Source organism: Perissodus microlepis, chromosome 16 (assembly GCF_051167445.1).
Source record: "Perissodus microlepis isolate ML-2025 ecotype Zambia chromosome 16, ASM5116744v1, whole genome shotgun sequence".
NCBI classification, from domain to species: Eukaryota; Metazoa; Chordata; class Actinopteri; order Cichliformes; family Cichlidae; genus Perissodus; species Perissodus microlepis.
The window spans coordinates 32,762,373-32,782,874 of NC_140476.1; the positions used below are offsets into that span (position 1 = coordinate 32,762,373).

Sequence of the window (20,502 nt, forward strand, 5' to 3'; positions counted from 1 at the left end):
TATTGCAGCCTGTCACTGTGGTGAAGGACATTTCCAATCAATCTGTCTTCATTAATGAAGAAGCAGTGTTCGAGTGTGAGATCAAGATCAACTACCTAGAGATCACGCTGTCCTGGTACAAAGGCACACAGAAACTTGATACTAGTGACAAGTACAATATCACCATCAGCGGCGACCGCCATCTGCTCAGGATCAAGAACTGCCAGTCATCTGACCAGGGCAACTACAGGGTGGTGTGCGGCCCCCACATATCCAGTGCCAAGCTCAGTGTCATGGGTCAGTACTGACAGCTTTACTGCATCTGTTAAAAAATATCTGTCGTTTGATAAAGGGTAATTAGCATTTCACCTCGGTAGTTGTCTAGTTTAGCTTAGAGGCTTTAGCTTTTAAGTGGTTGTAAATGTTCTGTCTTCTTGGCTGATTGAAAACAAAGCCTCCTTACAGTAAAAACTAGATTATCTTAAATAAACTATTTTGTTTTGACTTCATTTTTGTTTTTATGTGTTTTGTCTTTTAGAGGTGGAGGTTGAGAAACATCTACAGGACACAATGGGTAAGGAAGGCCAGTCATGTACTATGTCTTGTCAGATGTCCATCCCTAATGTAGAGGCTCAGTGGTTTAAAAATGGAAAGCAGTTAGAAATGAAGGACAGGTACACATCTGAGGTGAAACACAAGATTCAGAAGCTACTGATCAGAGACCTGAAGCCTGAAGACCAAGGAAGATACACCTGCAAGTACCAACAGCTGGAGTCTTCAGCAGACCTCTGGGTGGAAGGTTTGTACCTGGAAACCATCCTGCAAACTTATAGACATGTTTTACGTAGTTCCCAGTTACTAACCTCTTTTGACTTCCATTATCAAACTCTTAAAATAATGTTGGCAATTTGAAGATTGCCCTCTTTTTTCCTCTTTGATTTTGTCCTTCTCTTTCATAACTTTCTTCATGATCGTGTTCCAAAAACATGCCCCATTGTCCCATTTGTTGTATTTTTACATGCATTTTGATAACTGTCCCATAAATGATGATCATCATTTTTAACCATCTAGATGATATTTTGATGAAAAATTACCATTCAGCTATTGTCATACACTCCCAATTGTGATGCCATTTACCCATTCCCGTCTTTATCTTTTTTTTAGCTGAACAAATTCATTTCACCAAACGCATCCACAACATCGAAGTCAATGAGCGACAGTCAGCCACCTTTGAGTGTGAAGTGTCCTTTGACAATGCCATTGTTTCATGGTACAAAGACACCTGGGAACTGAAAGAGAGCCCTAAGTACAACTTCAGAAGCGAGGGCCGAAGACATTTCATGGTCATTCAAAACGTGACCGTTGAAGACGAAGGTGTGTAGTGTGCCATCAAGCTACAAAGGCTCGTCACAAAGTCCTGTAGATTTTTTTCCTCGTTGTTTGTTGAGACCTGAGTGTAAAAGATCTTCATTACTAATTCCTTATAGGCGTGTACTCAGTAATTGTGAGGTTGGAACCCAGGGGAGAGGCTAAGAGCACAGCTGAGCTTTATTTGTCTGGCAAAGGTACAGTTCTGAGTCAGGCAACACTTTTTATGCTTCTGCTCACCTTTTATCGAAGTGTTTAACACTCTGTTTATTCTATATTTTATTTTTCCTTTTTTTACAGAAATTGAATTAGCAATGGTCCCCATTGGTAGGTATTTTATTTTCAAGACCCTCGATGACTTTAATCATTCAGGAACATCTTTGGAAAACCTCTTTCTGCCCCTCTTTATCACAGTCAGATATGGACACAGTCCACCACTCTAGTTCACCACTGTAGGTTTTTACGAATTCAGACACAATCAAAAATGATGTGACTCTTACCAGGTTCTAAAACTAGGCAAATGCAACCTCAGAGGAATAGCATCACATGACATATTACATCATGTCATAATGTATTTAAAAGATTTAAGGCAAAATTTAGGACCAATGTGTGAAAAAATAAGCCCACACTATAATTCACTAGCGTGTAGAACCACTTTTTTTGAACTAATTATTTTCTCACATTGTTCTGGGTGAATCTCCTGTTGCATGACCCAATTTCAGCCAAATGGCTTTACATCTGACAATATCTGTGTGCAATGCCTGTGTTCATTTGAGCCACCATTAATCATGGAGTTTATGTTAAACTCACATGGCTGCCAGATGCCAAACAATGATCACGGCTTCTGATATGATGTGTTTGGCTTTGGTTTGGTAGACCGGGTGTGGTTTGACTAGGAGGAAAAGGCTGCCCAATCTAAAGTGGTGTTCTGTTATTGGACTTCTATGATAATCACAGTGTGTCCATAACGAACACATGTTCAAGTATAAGGGTGTTCCTAGGTGGAGGTGACACCAGGACACGCTAGGTCGCAGGTTGGTGGTTAATTTCATATCTGTGTCATGAGTTGAGCTATCAACTGATCACCACCTGGTAGTGAGTTGGATGAGATGAGAGCAAAGGATGCTGGCCATGCACGCCCAGATATATGGGGAAGGTGGGGAGCATCTAGCCGAAGCCCTGGTCAATTTCCACTTCTGGCATAACTTTGAATACATTCCGAGAGAGACTGAGGGCATTGAGCCATTGGGGCAAGCATAGCAGATGGTGGACACTGGAGCTAAAGAGAGCTGTTAGAGGGACTCCTAGTGGACTTGGTTAGCCTGTGGCGTCACAAATACTCCTCATAGAGGAAGCAGAGTCTGGGGATGAGGTGGATGATTTGCAATCACTAGAGGTGAGTTTACTGGGATAAGACAGCTTCTTGTAAGTGGTAAGACCCCCAGGGTGGAGATTTGCCTTGTTCCTTAAGGCTTTGGATGTTGTGGGACTATACTGATTGACACGCTTCTGCAACTTTGCATGGCACTGTGGGGTGATGCCTCTAGATTAGAAGACTAGAGCGATGGTTCCCGGAGCAAGGTTCCTTAAACGGACTCAGGCGCAGACCAGGGATTTCTTTGGCAAGAAAACAGTGCGTTTATTTACAGTGAAGGAAACACCAGGTGAATATATATATACAGAGTGCCAGGGGAAAAGGGGTCCGGGGCTCCAGGGTCCACAGGGACACAGGCGAAGAGTCAAAAACGCTCCTCTCTCTCTCCAGAAAGTCCAACACCTCTCTTTCGCCGCTCCTCTAGCTCACTCGTCCAAACACAGTCACAAACGGGTTCAGGGATGATGCCGATAGCTCAACGATCCAGCGAAGAATAGCACAGGTCCGCCATCTTAAGTAGTGCCTTAATCCACTGGAATCGGCAGCAGGTGTGATGACAAGTGCAGGTGCGTGGGCCCAGGGCGGGAGCCCGCAGTGAGCACCGCCCCGGCTGAGGGAAGAGAGGGAGAGAGAGCAAAACAAAAACAAACATGTCCCCTGACATGGAGTCAGCCGGCGAGACACGGGGACCATGACATAAGGTCTGTATTGTCAGTAATGAGTCAGACCTGTCCCCACTGGCTGTTGGACTCTGTTAGTGGTTTTTCAGTGATTTTGTACATAATGTTTGTGGACAAAATTTGTAGACATAGCTAAGAGGCAAATTTTGACTTTAGTGACCTCAGGGACTCATCTATGTTTCTCTGCATGATGACATTCTCTTGGCTTCATCACATGGTCGTTTCTAGCCTGCACTGAGCTGGTTTGCAGGAGAGTCTGAAGATGTGGGAATGAGAATTAGAACCTACAGGTTTTTCTTATCTGGAAAACTGTGAGTTCCTGTCCCGAGTAGAAAAGGGTCTGTTTCAGGGTCGTGTTCCTACAGTAACCGAGAGACGAGTGGCGTGGCAGCAGCTATTAGGAGTCATTACCAATTTGTTGTGGTGAACTGAGAGCTGAAGGTGTTGACTAGTAATTTACGTTACTGCCCTCACCTATTGCAGTTCTGAGTAGTGACTTAAATAACGAATGACGGTAATGAGCTTTCTTCAAAGGGTAGCTCGGCCCTTCTTTAGAGACAGTGAGGGACTCAAAAGAGCAGCTCTGCTCAGAGAAGCTGTGGCAACTTCTGCACACAGGAACCAGATGAGGTGGCTCAGGCATGTGAGGAGGATACCTCCTGGGTGCCTGCTATATTAGGTCTTCTGGGCATTTACCACAGGAAGGAGACCTTGGGGAAGACCAAGGACAAATTGGCTATCTTTAAGACACCTCAGTCACCCACCCGAAGAGCTGGAGGTGGTGGCTAAGGAGGCTCTGGGCTTGTCTGGGCATGGATGGATCAGTGGGTGGATGTCATTGCCATTTGTCGTTTGTCCTTGAGGGGAATTTGATGTCCACTCCTGGGATTTTCCACTTGCTTTCCAATTCCACCTGAATGCGTCAGATTAGCAAACTGCTAACACTTCTGCTTTTACAGTTGTAGACACACTTGTGTCGATCATCATTTAATCTATTGAATGTGACCAGCAGCAACTTTCTGTTACTTACATGCTTTATTCATATAAAGGCAGTAGTCATACTGTGTCTGCCTTTTTGCTCAGTGTTTGTTAAATATGTAATGACACAATGTATATTGTTGTTCATCTGAGGTTGTATTTGACAAAATTTAAGACCTTCTAGGACCAGATGCATTTTTCCATTATCTATAACACTATTATCTATGATTTTATGAAAAGTGAAACCAACTAGCTTATTTTTGGGAAGCTGTTAAGATGTTGAACTTAAGGTCCAGGCCTAAAGGGCCGGATATGGAGTTACTAGTTTCAAGTTAGGTGGTTAGGTATGGTACCCACTAGCCTGTGTTACTACAGGACTATGCTGGCAAACTGGCAAACGCTACCAAGCAAGAGGATTTTCCAAAATGTCCTACACTTCTACTCACACAGTGGTTTTGTTTTGTTTTTAATAGTTAACCACTTAACCAAAACAAAACTTTTGGTACCATACTCTGTAGATATGCCAGATTCCTCTGTTCAGAGGCCTGAAGTGCCTACGTCAGTTGCAATTCAAGGTAAGGCATCATAAGCAGCTCACTTTGTTCCATTTATTACATCAGGGAATTTACAGAGCAGTTTCTGTTATAGAAATTTTATAGTAGTTTTGTGGACCACATAGAATTAAGACAATGTTTACCTGAATTTAACAATGAAATGGAATAAAAATGTTTTTTGTCTTTTAAAGAATCTTATGAATTCTATCATTATGAAGAAGAGATTGAAGATAGAGGTATTTACTATTTGTTTTTATGCTCCTGCGTTTTGTCTTTTTTTCCTGTTAATTTGTATCTGTTCTTCTTTCTTTCTTTGTGCCCAATGTTCTGAATGTGTTTTGTTGTCACTTTGTAACTTTAATCCAGTTTTCCATCTTGATGCCACGCTCACTAACTTTTACTTATGTTTTGCGATTTAACATTGAAAGTGTGTGAGTCTGGTTTTAGGGATGAGATTTATTACATAAAATACGTTGTGTTCAGTTCTGTTCCATTAGGTTTAAGCACAGTAAAATGCTACATTTTGCACTCTTGCTTTTACACTTTTTGTATTGTGGCGAGGCTTAGTAAGAAAAGTACAATATTAGGCAAGAGTTTTATCTCCACCAGCTGAACAACAACAAGTATATATGGGTAGACAAGGCCCTCTCCACACATACATTTGTATTAGCTTTTTCTATGCATGTAAATGGTGTTTGGTGTGTAATGGATCACTAAGAATAGAGCTTTTAAAAAAAGTTGTTCCAGTTTGAAGATTTTAAGAAGTTCAACTTCTGTTTTTAAACGAGGACAAATAAAATGTAGATTTTTGTCCTGCATCTCAAAGATGTGCAGCTTTATCTCTTTTTTTCTTTAACATCAGACTGTACAGGTGTTAGGGTATTGATTGGCCCGGGCTTGAGGCCTTTGACTGGCCAGCAGTTTTGTATGATGTGCTCATCATGCTCTTGTCAGCACAATGTCGAGAGCATGCACAGCAAAACCTGTGTGCGTTTGAGCCACATTACTCATGTCTATCTTGACATTTGTCTTTTTTTAAATGTATGTTTTTTCTTATCTTATATATTTGTGTTTGCATACATCTCTCTTTTTTATCCCTCATTTCACTATCAGCCTCTGTTTGTGTGCTTGTTTTTTTAATAACCACTTTTGGTTCAGTAACAACCTAATATCTGATGATCTGTTTTTGCTTACTGTTGACCTTCTGAATCTTTTAGTTTCTTATCACAAATACATTGTTCTGCATTATCATTCTGGCTCCTATCAGAGTGCTTTGCACAGTTTAGGTTTGCACTGATCTTTTGACCTCTCTTGTCCCGTCTAAAACACACCACACACTAATGACCAAATGCTTTAGATTGCACTGACTTATGTCCAAATGCTTAAAAAGCTTATCTAGAAATTCTGAGCTTAAAAGAAAAAAAATAAATTAAAAGTGTTGGATTCCGTGTTTGACTTAGACTTATGAAGACTTAAGAATGTTTATGTTTTATGACACTTACCTTCGACCTTGGATGTGTTCCTTTGTGCATGTGTTTTTCCAGCAGTTGTAAGAGTTGCCATTGAGGAGACAATGGAGACCAAACAAGTTCAAATGAGAGAGAAAATCCCAACAAAAGGTACAGCAGAGCTGAGCATATTCTGTCTTCCCCATCTTCTGCTTTCCCTCATCCTACAACTGTGTCTTTTTGTTCTTTTATTACATCATCTACTGTAGTGGCGTTTTCAGTTTTTAAAATGGCGCCGTGTATTCTGCTGCACTTCTCTTCTTCACCTAATTGTGTTTTTTTTTTTAATTTCCCAAAGTTGAGGAAAGGCCTGAAGAGAAGCCAACACCAGCATCACCACAGAAAGGTACTGACAAACTGTTGATGTTGACGTGTAAATGCTTATTAATTACATTTCTAGCTTCTTTTGTTTTTACTGTTATCTCAACTATACTTTGTGTTTGTTTGATCTTTTACTTCCTAAACCTCTTTAATGTTGCTTGACCTTCACTTAATTTAACTGCACATTTGAAGAGCCTGAAGCCAGAAAGCAAGTGGAGGAAAAGATTCCTGTGGTTTCAGTCCCAGAAAAGGATGTTCCTGTTCCCAGAGGTAGGGATTCCTACAAATTTCTTTAGAACATCTTTGCTAATGACAATCTGTTGTCTCATTTGATTATTATATGTTTGAATATTTCCTTAAAAGAAACAGAGGAAGTTAAAAGGCCGACTGCTTCCCCACCTCCACCTACTGTGAAGCCTGGAGTGCCAAAGAAAGGTACTTCCTGTTGTTTAATGTTTCTTTGATGTCTTATCAACTGTGTGCCACACTATACAGTTTCCCACCACGCTGAGTCAGTCTGGCTTCATTGAAACCTTTATCTGTTTTATATGTCATGCTGTTTCTATGCACGATTCTGGTGATTTTCTCATTCTCTGAAGCACTTCTTGCAAAATTATAGATTCTCCTGCTGCTTAATCCTAACAAATAATGTTTTTACCCATTTAAAGATGAACCCAAGCCTCAGGTGCCAGCAGACTCCAAAGTAGTGGCCCCTAAAGCTAAGCCTGAAGCTGAGCCCAAGCCCAAACCCAAAGCAGAACCAGAAGCAAAGCCAGTGCCTACACCCAAAGCAGAACCCAAGGTTAAACCTGAACAAATACCCGAGCAGGAGCCTGAAGCTAAACCAGTACCAGTAAAGAAAATGGTGACGCCACCATCCAAAGGTATTTCCTGTTTTGTTTGGATGTTTGTGTTGAGTTTGTAGTCTACTGTGTATGCTTCTGTCTTTAGTATTAAGATCTTCAAACTGTTCATTTAGCTTCAAGAGTGGAAGCGAAGTCTTTGTCTTTGTTTATCTAAACACATCTAAATGTTGCTAGTCCCTGAAGAAGCTGCAAAACCAGATCCATCAAAGACCAGGCGCAAGCCAGCTGAAACCAGGCTAGAACCAGACAAACCTAAACCAGAAGCTCATAAACCCGAGCCTTCACTAACAAAACCAGAACCAAAAGAACCTGCAGTGGTTCCCAAGCCTGAACCTGTGGTGAAAAAATCAGAAGCAGAAATAACAGCACCAAAGCCTGTGGTGCCAAAACCGGAACCCCCAGTGACCAAACCAGAACCAACTCCTGCACCAAAGGAACCTACAAAAAAAGGTAATATGGCTGTGGAGTTTTTCTTAATGTGGTGTTTTTTCTTCTTCTTAACTCCACTGTCCAACTTTAACTCATCTGAGGTGTCTTCACATTAGTGTTTTTGATGGTAGTGCGAACAAATCTCGTATTAACCTTTGAGTACCACAGATTCTTTTCAGGGATTTATCTGTGAGTACATTTTGATGTTGATATCTGCCGACTGCATATTTACCTAACTATAATAATAATAATAATAATAATTATAATTATAATAATAATGATAGTAAATGGAATTTTATTTTGAAGCATCAGAAGAACCAGCAAAGAAGGAGGTTTCATCTCCAATCCAACCACCCCAACCTTCACTTGCACAACCAGAAAAGTTTGAGACAGAGGAACAAGCGCCACAGAAGAAACCTGTGGCAGTTAAAGGTACCTGAAGCTAATTCAGTCATCCGGAAACTTCTAACTAAAACCAAAACTCTCATACTAACCCTAAACTCTTCAGGTTCTGTGGCATATTCTTTTATAACGGCTAACCTCTCTCATTTTGTTGCTGCATGTTGTGATTGTTCTTGTCTTGCACTCGATAGAGTGTTTCGTTGTTCTCTAATGAAGCTCTTCAACTTGAATTTGCTAAAAGACTTTTAATATATGCCAATAATACTCTTTAAAGTTCCTGTGGAGGAAAAAATAACTGAGCTTCCAAAAGCAGCCAAGAAAGCAGAGCCTGCTGTCATTCCACCAAAGGAAGAACCAACAAAGAAAGAGAAAGGTACATTTCTATTTCACATGTGAAGTTTCGTTAATACAGGGGCAGACTTTATTCACTGTCTTTTGAGTCTCTTTAAGTAAAGAAATGCTATGATGATATATACTCATACCCAGCTCAAATTACCAAGATACATTTCATTATTCATTTTATATCCAAAATGTACATTTAGAGGTGCCTTTCAATGTCTTTACTCTATGAGATTTCCTTTTTAACACGTTCGTTTCTGCTGCAAGATATGAAGGTAAACATTTAGGCCATCACACTAATTGACCTCTAAAAGAAATTAAGTTAAGAAAATTGTCATAGTCATATATTATTCTCCACAGAGTGTAAATGACTTCATGAACTTATAAAGGATTTGTTTCTTGTGTGAAAGCACATTTGTGTTCTTTATTGTCATGTCTTTTGCATGTTCTTGTGTCACACCCTCTTAAAGCTTTGAAGCTCGAACCTAAACCTGTACCTGAAAAAAGCTATCAGAAGGTGTTTGATGAGGTTGCTGTGTTGGAGCCTGAACCTGTGAGGCTTCCTGAGAAAATATCTGAATCGGTACCCGAGAGACGCTTGGAGAAAGTGCTGAAACCCGAGAAAGGCATGAAGGAAATTCCAAAGCTGGAGCCAGAAAAATTACCTGAGAAAGTACCAGAAAAACCACGTGAGGAAAAAGTCCCAGAGGAGGCTCTTCCTAAGCGGAAGCCTGTAAAGGTTCCTCAGAAGGTGGCTGAAGAAACTTTGATTACTGAGAAGCAGACATCTGTAAGCACTGAGGAAATCAAAGTTGAGCTCATTTCAAAGAAGCAAACAGAGAAGATCTCTGCAGAGAAAACAGTTCACGTAAAGGCCCCTGATACAATACCTGATATTGTATCTAAGGCCAAGCCTAAACAAGAGGTAGAAGAAATTCTTCCTAAAGGTACAGCAGACTTCAGCTGTTTTTGTCTTTCTTTGTATCTTCATCATGCATGTTTGAGCATGAGGACTGCCAAGATTTGAACTGAAGCCAGAATCTCAACAATCACTTAAATGTTATCAAATGATGCTCTTTTATTTGAGTGTTTAATATTGAAAAACATTTGATCACGTAAAAAAAAATCTCTTTATTGTTCAGTGAAAAGAAATGATTTTTTCTTTGTTACATTTCCGTCTTTAATGCAACAAGATAACAAAATGCTATCAGAAAAAGTGAGAGAGCTGAATTCATTTTCCTCAGTGGTGAGGAGATTAAGTAAATGTGATATCTGTCGATGTGTCATCAAATATTGGTGGTAAGAAATTCCAGCTGACTAAATGTGCGCATTGAGTTCAGACTGAACTGTTGCCACTTCTCCAAAGGTTTTGTCAACATCTTCCATCTCTTGGCTTGTTTGTGTTATTTGACATGTGTTTGTTGACTGTCTACATTTTTCTCTTTCCAAATTGTTTTCTTCACCACACACCATCTTGGAATCAATTTTGATTCATTGCTTAAAAGAAACCGAAGCTAAGAAGATTGAGAGGATTCTGCACACAGAGATTGAACAGGATATAAAAATTTATGCTACTAAAAAAGGTACTACATGGATCTTAAACACATCTTCTTCTTTAATGCTTGAAACAAGTGGATTGTCACCTAAAGCATGTGGTTCTTCATTTCTGTGTTGTCTCCTAACACTGATGATTGTCTTTGTGTTTTGCTGTCAAATCTTGGCGCCGCCACATGACGCCTCTTCTTCTACACCTCTTAAAACATCTCACAGCTGCAAGTTTTGAGAAGACTGAAGAAGAACAATGGGAAAGGAAAGGAGCTCAGGAGATACAGGAAATGTATTATGTGACAGAACAAGTACCTTTTACAGAAGCTGTCTGGGAGCGTGAACAAGTAGTAGAAGAACATGCTGAAGTCTGGTATGAAGATGTGGCTCCACTGGACAGGGCAGTGGTGGTATTGGTAGAAACAGAAACACAGAGCCAACAAGATAACAGGTCTGAAGTGAGAGGTGAGCTATCTGCTACTGATACTTCAAAGAGGAAGGAAAGCAGCGTGGCTAAACAAAGAATCAGCCCGAAAAAACCCGAAGCTGTAGTTTTAGCCCAGGACTCTGAATCGAAGCTCACAATACTACAAGATAAACCTTCAAAAGAAAAAACAGAGTATTTTGTCAAGGCAGTTGAGTCACCAAGCAAAGAGATTACAGATGAAAGGAAAGACAGTGCATCAGTTAGCCACCAACAAGACAAGAAAGCTATACACGAAGCCAGCTTTGAACCTAAAAAGAGAGCGAAGAGCACTGAAACAGAAAGCAAAGAGAGACGCACGGAAGAAAAATCAGAGGAGCCTACTTCATTCAAAGAGAAGGAAACACTGAAAGATGTCAGGGTGGTGACAAAGGCAGGTGAAACCAAACCTTCCTCGGTTGTGATCACCACAGAAGCAAGAAAACTGACTGAAAACCTGGAAGCTGAAACAAAGGCTTTAGCTGAAGTCACCTTTAAGGAAGCAGTCGATCGTGACGTATCAGTGACTCCACATGAAAAACACAGCAATGAAGTTTCAGAGATGACAAGTGCGCTGAGGGAAGACACAGTTAAAGGTAAAGAAGCAACAATCGTTCCCACTGCAGTGAAAATGGAAGAAAAGAGGAAAGAGGAAACACTTGTCATTCCTATCACCCCTGAACGTGAGCAAAGTGCACACAAAGTATTTGAAAAGAAAAAGGAGAAAAAGGTGAAATCTGAGGGAATGTTTTATGCAGAAACAGAGAATGTTGCTGTAAAACCCTCAGTAACAGATACTGACGTGACAAAAATGATCAAACAGGGGTTGGAATGTGAATCTGTTTCTGCAAAAACTGAAGTCAAATACAAGACAACAAAGGAAACAAAAGAATCTTTATCCGAGGATCCTCTTCAGACAGTTCCTTCAGTGCCATTAAAGCCAGACGAGAAAAGGATTCCTTCACAAAAGTCTTCCAGAGGTACCAAACGTACTGTTCTTATTGCATTGTTAATCTTTACCTGTGTCATTCGACTCCATGTTTGCAGTCTTTGTTCTGGTGTGTGTTCAGACTGAGTCCATGATCAACCTCAGTTTGCAAACCTCTCTTCATGTCACATGTTCATAGTTGGTCTTTTTCATTCCTCTTAAAATCTTTTTTCCTGCCCTCTGTTATTCTACTAAAATCTACTCGTGCCTTCCTTTGAATAAGAACTGATTCTTTTTTAAAGAAACAGAAGACACGATTCTCACTGCTGCTCCTGATGCTTTGTCGCCTGAAACACAAGTTGCAGCTAAGACAGAAAGACTAGAGAGAGGTAAAGTCGCAGCACATTTCACATCTTTTTTCAGCTCCTGATATTCCTTTTTACAGCAGCGTCTGTCTTACTTAACTAAAAATGTTTGTGTCTGTATTTTTTTCTCTGATGTCTTTGCACCACTACACTTCACGCCATTTAAATTTCTCAATGTCAATGAGAGAAAACATCTTCTACAGAGAAGAGAAGAGGAAGCAACATCGAATAAACCACAAAGATAATGACGACACTGTAGGCAAGGATATTGTTTCTGTACGGCAAGAGGAGATTTTAGGAACTATACAAGAACCCAACAAAGTGTCAGGGTAATAAAATAAAAGTCATGGTAACATTTCTGTTACTAATGGTTTCAAGACACAGGACCTTAAAATTAAGTTATTCTTAAAACTAAGGAAAAGGTGAAAAATACAAGAAAATTGTCAGTTAATAAAAAGTCAGTCTCCAGAAAAGATCACATGACCAAGGAGAGAAAACGTTACAGGCTGGAATTAGTGAAACATCTGCAAAATCTCAATAAACTGAAACAACAGAAGATATTTTTTCTATATTTTCAATGAAAAACAGGACAGAATTAGAGGAATTAAACTTTAAGAAGACCAGTTCAACAAAGAAATACACTGAGAGAAACCTCGTGTTTAGGCCTTTAATGGAAGACGAAGTCAAAGAATGAACAAGTTCAATACATCTTCAAAGAAACCAGATTCTTTGAAAGACCGAGGACAGCAAAGACATCCAGTCTAAACTGAATGTGAAAAGACAATTTTATTACCATTAATACAAAGCAGCAACAAACGGAAAGAAAGGGTTCAATGAGCCCAGCAATGGATCTGCAAAACAATTAACTGTAGAGGAGCAAGAGTTTTTATTAGAGCCTCTACTAAAATATATTTTCCCAGATGATACTGTAAAAGAAATTTTGTCCAAAAAGTGAGTTTTATCTGAAAGGCAAATCTACAGAAGATGAACAGCAGAAATCTGGTGAAAATGATAAATCAAAGGAGAAATTCAGTCAAAGATAGTGACGAGGAACAAAGTGAAGAAGACACTGAAAGCAAAGCAAAAGTTACGCCGGTGTTACCTTAGCAATCACATGTAGCAGATGACAGGCCTGAAAAATATGTGAAAATGGAATCACTCAAAGAAAAAGTCATTGCAAACAAGTATGTCAGCTAAAACAGACGGGAAGAAGATTAAAGAGCCCTGAACGAAGATCAAAATGCTAATAAAGCTAACAGAAAGAACCGTACACATCACAGGAGATGTGACGTATAGTCATGAGCCTTCAGTTTATGTAAGCAGGAAGTCCCGCTTGCTAGACGCATGTCTCCTCAACAACTTCAAGCCATCACCAGAAAGAAGGGAGAAGCTCGAATGATTCACTCCATTACAGACAAATGGATTTGACACTGGAAATAGAAGAGAGAAAAGAAACTCTTCCTTCAGGAAATTTCCAGAGGTATCGAGGAAAAAAGAAACACTCTTGATACGAGAGGCACTCATTGTTTTGATTCTTAGAAGACTTTGAATTCATAACTCCTCGTCTTCATCATATTAGCCATTTCATCTGGGCACAAACTGCTCGTCATGCTGTTTGCTTTCTTATCACTACAGTTAAATCACAAAAGGTTTCTACTGAATGCTGTTTCAGTTACTTCTAGTTCTGTATTTGTTGTGAATATTTCTTTATCAATAGTTTTGGACAGTGAGGTCAAATGTCCAGCTGTCATATGGAGTTGAAACTCAGTCATCCAGCTTTCTATGCAGTGTCACGTGGTTTTAGTCTTTAAATGGTCTCATGCTTCCCACATCGGTCTTTGTGAGGCGCTAATTGTCTTGTGATTTCATTTTCAAGTTCTTGTAAAGGAGAAGGAGTTGGTGCCAGAAACCAAAGAATCACTGGTAAAGCCAGCTGCTCCACAAAAAGGTACCCAGCCACTTCTTTCAACCTTTTTCTGTGTTTCTGTGGAGGGTTTATTAAGGCATTCAGAAAAGAATGCCACTCTTATGCATATATAAATCTTTGACTGTGCCTTCAAACAAAATAGACAAAAACAAGGTGTTTAGAGAAAGAATGCAACGTGAACTTCTGGTTCTCTTTATGTAGGATGATGTAGATTAGATAGAGCACTGTTGCTGAAATTCCTGTATACTTTTTACTTTAAGAGAGCAAACCACAAGCTGCTGTTAAAGATCAAGAAGCTGCCAAAAAGCCTGAAGTCACTGATAATGCCAAGTTGAAAAAGACAATTACTCCACCAGAAGAAAAGCCAGGTATTCAGACAGTGATTCCAGCTTTGAGAAATATTACGTGCTTTGGTGATTATACATCAATTCTTTCTTTTTTATACTTAAAGTGGTCGCGACAAAGCCCGTTATGGCGGCTGAAGAACCAACTAAGATGATTGCAGAGGAGGAAAAACCACTAACAAAAAAGATATCACCTGGAACAGGTAGAGCTATTTAAAGGACTGAGATGGAAATGTTCTCTTTGTTTAAGGTGTTTCGTCTGTTCCAGTTTCTTTTTTTAAACTTCTTGTTTGATAACAGCAATTTTATTTATACTCCACTGTGTATGTGTACTGGTGTTGCTATGGGTCTTTCTTATGTTGGAGGATAGGACCCTTAGCCAAAGTAAAGCCTCTCTGTCTGTTGTTGCAGTGTTTGTGTCTGTTGGTGATGAATTTATTGATCTTGAATTCAACATAAGCTACTGTGTCCTTGTACTCAGCCTAACTTCATTTCATTCTTTGTGTTTACTTACGGTGTTATGTCTTTTCTGTTGCTCTTCATCTAAATGATAGCACAGTGAACTTCTTTGCTCTGCACGTGAGTCACATCTTTGTTTGTGTCTCCTCCACATTAAGTTACAACTTTTTGAACTATGTTTTTATATTAGATGAATCCAAGGGGCCAGTCCAAGCACCAGGAGGAGTCAAGAAAGGTAGGAGTACACTCAGTGTAGAGCTACTAGCATGTATGGAGTAAACATGTCTCAAAAGGGTTACAAATGGTGTGATCCACAAGCTTACACTTAAATGTATAAATGTGTACAATTATTTGTGTGTAACCTTTTAGGACTCACAAGCGTGTGCTTCAGTCCACACACGTACAAAACAATTTGAACACACGTCAGGCTATTTTACAAATTCAAATACACAAGCCTGGATAAATGTAATGATCTGCATGCAGTTTATTAAGTTCAGCTTCATAAATTGGATACATTTGTCTTTCATAAAGCTCCCACTCGTACAAAACCTTAAATAGGAGTGCACGAATCGCCTGATATGCACAGATCACGCCGCATGCCTCTGTGGGCTGCCAGCTTCACATGGATCCACAAACACAAGCGGTTTCAACGTGCTGGTGTAAAACAGGGACATCTGGTTCCTCTATAGTCCTTTTTGTTCTTTTTTTCAAATGAAGTGGTCATTTTTCTTCTAAATAAACAGAACAACTTGTCATCCCTGTGCTAGCAAACATAGATTACAGATAACACAGCGTAGCCTGTAAATATTAATAGTTTAAATAAGCTGCTGCTACATGCTGGACAATCTGCTGGGAAGACTCATTCAGTGCTCAGCTGCAGATGGGGGGACATCATGGTTGTACATCACTGTGGATCATTCTCTGGAGTGAGTATGTGCTAAATAATCTCTGTATATTTTGAATATTCATATAATCCAGGTAATGTGGAATAACACTTTCATGTTAATCCTACCATTCTCTGATAACAGTAGGCTAACATTAATGTTAGCTTAATGACTAATTCTTAACCTTTCAGGATGTAGCAGCAGCTTATTTAAATGATATATTACCTTTTATAGGTTACTGCGTTGTGCCTGTAATTGGTGATGAGTTGTTCTGTTTATTTAGAAAAGAAACACCCACTTCAAGTAATACAGAGGAAACCCAGACGTCCCAGTTTTGCACTGGGACGTCTGAACGATCTGTGAGAAGCTGGCAGCCTGAAATTTGTCTCAAAACCTCACGTGGGCATGCAACATGATCTTTGCGTATCAGGCGATTCATGCACTCAAATTTAAGGTTTGGTAAGTGCGCAAGTGAGAGGATATGTGTCGTTTTAGATGTTTGTGTGCACAGAGAGCTTTTGAAAGAGAAAATGATCCAATTCGTGAAGCAAAACGTAATCACTTGTGCCTAAATGATCAGTATTTATTCAGGTTTGGGTACAGGCATTTGTAAAATAGTTTGAGGTGTGGTCAAATTGCTTTGTATTTGTGGATTGAAGCATGCTCGCATGAGGTCTCAAAAGTTAGCATTTGTAGCCTTTTTTGAAACCTGTCTCCAAATGCACGTATATAACCATGCATGTATGTCTCCTATATCTGTAACTTTTCAGTCATCAGTCCAACACTGTTTTTTTTTTTTTTAATTAAGCTGATCACTAATTTGCAAATTTCCTATTAGCTCTACTAAATGCACCATTAAACTTTCTGTCCTTTGTTGGAGAAACTGGAAATGTCCCTGTCACCTTTTATGTCTCTTTTGTTTGTTGTTCTTAAATCATTCAAAGTTATCTTCCTAAAATCCCTGATTACATTTTTATCCCTTGTATATTAATATTTATTTATTTATGCTCTTTTTTTCACGAGTTGCTATTTGCTTTGTTTGTACCAATTGTGATATGAGTTTAGTTTACTGACACTAAACTGTATTATACATACAGCCGATGTTTAACCAAGTAATATGAAACGTTTGATGCCTCAGAAACAGTTCTACACAAAAAAGGTCAAAAGGTCAAATTGGAAGAGGATGGGACGTTTGAGATCCCCACGTTGAGAAAGACAACCAGGGTCATGAGAGAGGTGGAAGAAGAACAAGAGATTATCATATTGAAGAAGATCCCATCAGTTCCACACAAAGAGCCTGAACAAGAGGAATTACCTCTGGTCACCAAGACCACAGTTGTTAATGTTGAGGAGATGGTGCATAAAGAAGAAGCTGCTGAGATTATGTTTGTCACCACGAGATATGAGGAGGAGAAGAAGCTAAAAGAGAAAGCAGATGTGGTGAAAAAGCCAAAAGTTATTCAACCTAAAGAAGAAAAGGAACAGAAAGAGACTCCTAAAGATGCGTGGACCCGGCAGAAGCCTGGCCCAAAAGATGAGAAACCCAAAGATACCATTTCTCTGAAGAAAACTCCCAAGACACCTAAGGAGGAGGAAAGTGCCCCACCCAGTACAGCCCTAAAGAAAGTTAAAAAATTGCCTTTAGAGGAAGTGGAACCAGAAGTAGTCAAACTGAAACCCTTCGAGAAGCCTCTTAAACCAGCAGAGGATCCAGAGAAAGACAAGAAGGAGAGGCCAGAGAAGGACACGTCACCTTTTCAGAAGGGGGAAAGGCTTCCCAGACAGGTGGAAACCACAGAACCTCCAAAGCAATCTGAGAAAGAACCTGTTGAAGTAAAAGAGCCACCAGCCAAGGTGCCAAAACCAGGAGACCAAAAGAAATCTCCAGAAAAGGAGCCTGAAGAGGACAAAAGGCCAAAAAAGGTGAAGAAGATTCCAACAGTGGAACCAGAGATAGAAACAGTCAAGTTGAAGCCCTTTGACAGGCTGGCCAAACAGGCTACAGAGCCTGAGAAGAAACCCGCAGAGGAGAAAGAAAGGAGGCCAACTGATGATCTGCCAAAACGTCACACAAGTCCAGCTGAGACCCCTGAAGAACGGAAACAACAGGCTAAACCAAAGAAACCTGAGATCCCAGAAGCTCCAGAGAAGAAGCCGGTGAAACCGGAGAAGGTAGATGTAGCTCCCTTGGAAAAGACCATACTTCCTGTTCCAGCCCCCGCTGAGAAACCTGAAAAGGTTCTCGAGGAGAAAAAACCTCTGCAAGTGAAGAAAAAAGTGTTATCAAAGGAAAAAGAGGAAGAAGTATCTCTAAAACCTGTAGAGCAGCTCAAGAAGGTAGAGCTCAAAAAGACTCCATCCCCGAAAGTTGAGAAACTTAAAGAAGCAGAGACAGTTGCAGCTGAGAGAAGGCCAAGTCTCGACAAACTCAAAAAGCTTCCTAAAACTGTTTCACCCAAAGCATCTATTGAGGAAGTGACTCTAAAAAAAGTCCCAAAGAAGCCTTTGCAAGAGGAAGCCAAGGTTGCAGAACCGGCAAAGCCTGATGAAGGAAAGGTTCCCTTGGTAAAGGAAGTCTCTCCTGGAGCCGTGGAGATGAAGAAGGTTGCCACTCAGGCAGAGGAGGAAGTATTTGAAGAGGACTTTGAAGCTGAGAATGAGGCTGTGCCAGAGGGAGAGGAGGCATGGGGCTGGGAGCTGGTTCCAGAGGAGAGTTACGAGCTAGAGGACTGGGAAGGTGAAGCAGAGGAAGGTGCTGTGAAGGTTCCAGGGGTGGCCAGGAGAGGTGAGATGGTGGCATCTTCGGTGACAACCAAAAAAGAAAAAACCATGCCTCCCTGCCATCAATAATATCCACTCATCTTCGCTTCCATAACCTCATTTTCCCTCCATCGTATTTTAAGTGTGATGCGATTTCTTCATCTTTTCCTTAGACTTGTGTAATCATTCCGTGTCCGACTGCCGGTCACGTTTACCGCTTTGTTTCATTTTTGTTATGTCGTCTATGTTTCTGCTATTTGACCATTCTCCATTATGTATTGTCCCCACTCATTGCATTCGTCTTTGTTCTTCCATTTATTTTAATTTTAATGTATTGTCTTCCTCATGGTGTTTTTGTCGACCCCCATGTGAGTGTCAATACTTCATAAACTTACCATCAGAACCATTTCATAATCCCAGTCCATTCACTACACTGGATTTCCTTACCCTGGCATGTTTAGCATGATAAGTATGTATGATTAGCCTGTGAGCATAAAATAATTTATATTCTTTCTGAACAGAGGGACAACCAACAGAGGAAGCAGGAAGAGGTAGAGGTAGAGGGCTGAAACGTAAGTTTTACCTCGATAAAACAATGATGTTCCAGCAAAACCAATGTTACCGTTTATCCAGAAAGGATTCACAGCACTTCATTTGTTCACAATTTGTCACATGACAGCATTATTCAAAAATGGATTAAATTCATTGTTCACCTAAAAATCTGAACCCAGTACACTTTAATGACAAAGCCCAGATGTCCCAGCTTTACACTGGGACATCGAAACACTGCTGGCAGCCTGCAATTTGTCTCAAAATCTCACGTGGACATGCAACGTGATCTGTGTGCATCAGGCTATTCATGCACTCAAAGTTAAGGTTTGGTAAGTGAGCAAGTGAGACCCTATGTGTCGTTTTAGACATCTGTATGCACAGCAAGCTTTTTGAAAGAGAAACTGATTCAATTCGTGAAGCTAAGCTTAATGAGTTGTGCATAAATAATCGGTATTTAGCCCTGCTAAATGCACTGTTACATTTTCAGTGTTTTCTTTGAGAAGAATGTCTTTATGCTCTTGTTTTGTCTTTGTCAAAATAGATTAAATTAATTTGTTACCTCAAAATTTGACACATAGTACCCAATAGTGACAAAGTAAAAAAGGTTGCTTTGAATTATTCCCATTTGATTCAGATGAAAAACAAAAACATGTACGTAAGTATTCAGAGCCTTTGCCATGGCACTCAGACTTGAGCTTAGGTGCATCCTGACCACCTCCCAGATGTTTCTTACCACTTCCAGAAGATCAACCGGGCCTGCATGGTAGATGGTAGCACATGACAGCCCACCTGGAGTTTGCTAAAAGCCACCTGAAGTGCTGTCAGACCACGAGAAACAAAATTCTCTGGTCTGGTGAACCAGACTTTAAACTCTTTGGCCTGAATGCCAAGTGTCATGTCTAGAGGAAGCTAGGTATCCCTCATCACCTGGCCAATGCCATCACTACAGTAAAGCATGGTGGTGGCAGCATCATGCTGGGGGATGTTTTTCAGCAGTAGGAGTTGGAGACTAGTCAGGAAAGACAGTACAGAGACATCCTTGATGACAGTTTGCTGCAAAGCGCTCCGGACCTCTGCAGCAAAGGTTCATGTTCCAACAGGACAACAACCCACCACACCTGGAGAGATCTGAAAATGGCTGTGAACCACCCAAGTAACCTGAAGAATGGGAGAAACTGCCCCAAAATCGGTGTACCAAGCTTGTAGTATCATACTCAAAAAGAAACCTTGAGCCTGTATTTGCTGTTAAAGGTTCTTCAACAAAGTATTGAGCATAAATACTTTGATGTAAATTGTTGGGTTTTTTTTAAGAAACTTGAGAAAAGTTTCTAGCTTTTGTCAGTTTGCCAGTTTTGTGGGTTATTCTGTTTCAAACCTTGAGGTGAAAAAAAATGAATCCATTTTGCTGCAACATCACAAAATGTGGGACAAGTAAAGTGCTGTGAATACTTTACTGATGGAGTATGCAGATACAGA

At 40.2% G+C, this 20,502-nt stretch overlaps 1 protein-coding gene across 22 annotated transcripts in view; it reads left to right on the forward strand.

Annotated features, from left to right (window-relative positions):
- ttn.2 (titin, tandem duplicate 2) overlaps positions 1–20,502 on the forward strand; it is a 221,696-nt gene that overhangs the window by 79,206 nt on the left and 121,988 nt on the right. For 5 of the 22 annotated variants that reach the window (XM_084909012.1, XM_084909028.1, XM_084909015.1 and 2 more), the window contains 25 exons: positions 9–276; positions 518–778; positions 1,144–1,353; positions 1,467–1,544; positions 1,648–1,674; positions 4,899–4,955; positions 5,126–5,170; positions 6,479–6,553; positions 6,741–6,788; positions 6,956–7,033; positions 7,127–7,198; positions 7,432–7,647; positions 7,804–8,079; positions 8,365–8,490; positions 8,735–8,833; positions 9,270–9,746; positions 10,305–10,382; positions 10,570–11,787; positions 12,038–12,124; positions 13,977–14,048; positions 14,288–14,395; positions 14,479–14,574; positions 15,021–15,065; positions 16,853–18,499; positions 18,996–19,046. In XM_084909012.1, coding sequence (XP_084765138.1) covers positions 9–276; positions 518–778; positions 1,144–1,353; positions 1,467–1,544; positions 1,648–1,674; positions 4,899–4,955; positions 5,126–5,170; positions 6,479–6,553; positions 6,741–6,788; positions 6,956–7,033; positions 7,127–7,198; positions 7,432–7,647; positions 7,804–8,079; positions 8,365–8,490; positions 8,735–8,833; positions 9,270–9,746; positions 10,305–10,382; positions 10,570–11,787; positions 12,038–12,124; positions 13,977–14,048; positions 14,288–14,395; positions 14,479–14,574; positions 15,021–15,065; positions 16,853–18,499; positions 18,996–19,046 — 5,815 coding nt within the window. The remainder of the gene's footprint in view (positions 1–8; positions 277–517; positions 779–1,143; positions 1,354–1,466; positions 1,545–1,647; positions 1,675–4,898; positions 4,956–5,125; positions 5,171–6,478; positions 6,554–6,740; positions 6,789–6,955; positions 7,034–7,126; positions 7,199–7,431; positions 7,648–7,803; positions 8,080–8,364; positions 8,491–8,734; positions 8,834–9,269; positions 9,747–10,304; positions 10,383–10,569; positions 11,788–12,037; positions 12,125–13,976; positions 14,049–14,287; positions 14,396–14,478; positions 14,575–15,020; positions 15,066–16,852; positions 18,500–18,995; positions 19,047–20,502) is intronic. The other 17 variants (XM_084909009.1, XM_084909010.1, XM_084909011.1 and 14 more) reach the window with 17 other exon arrangements.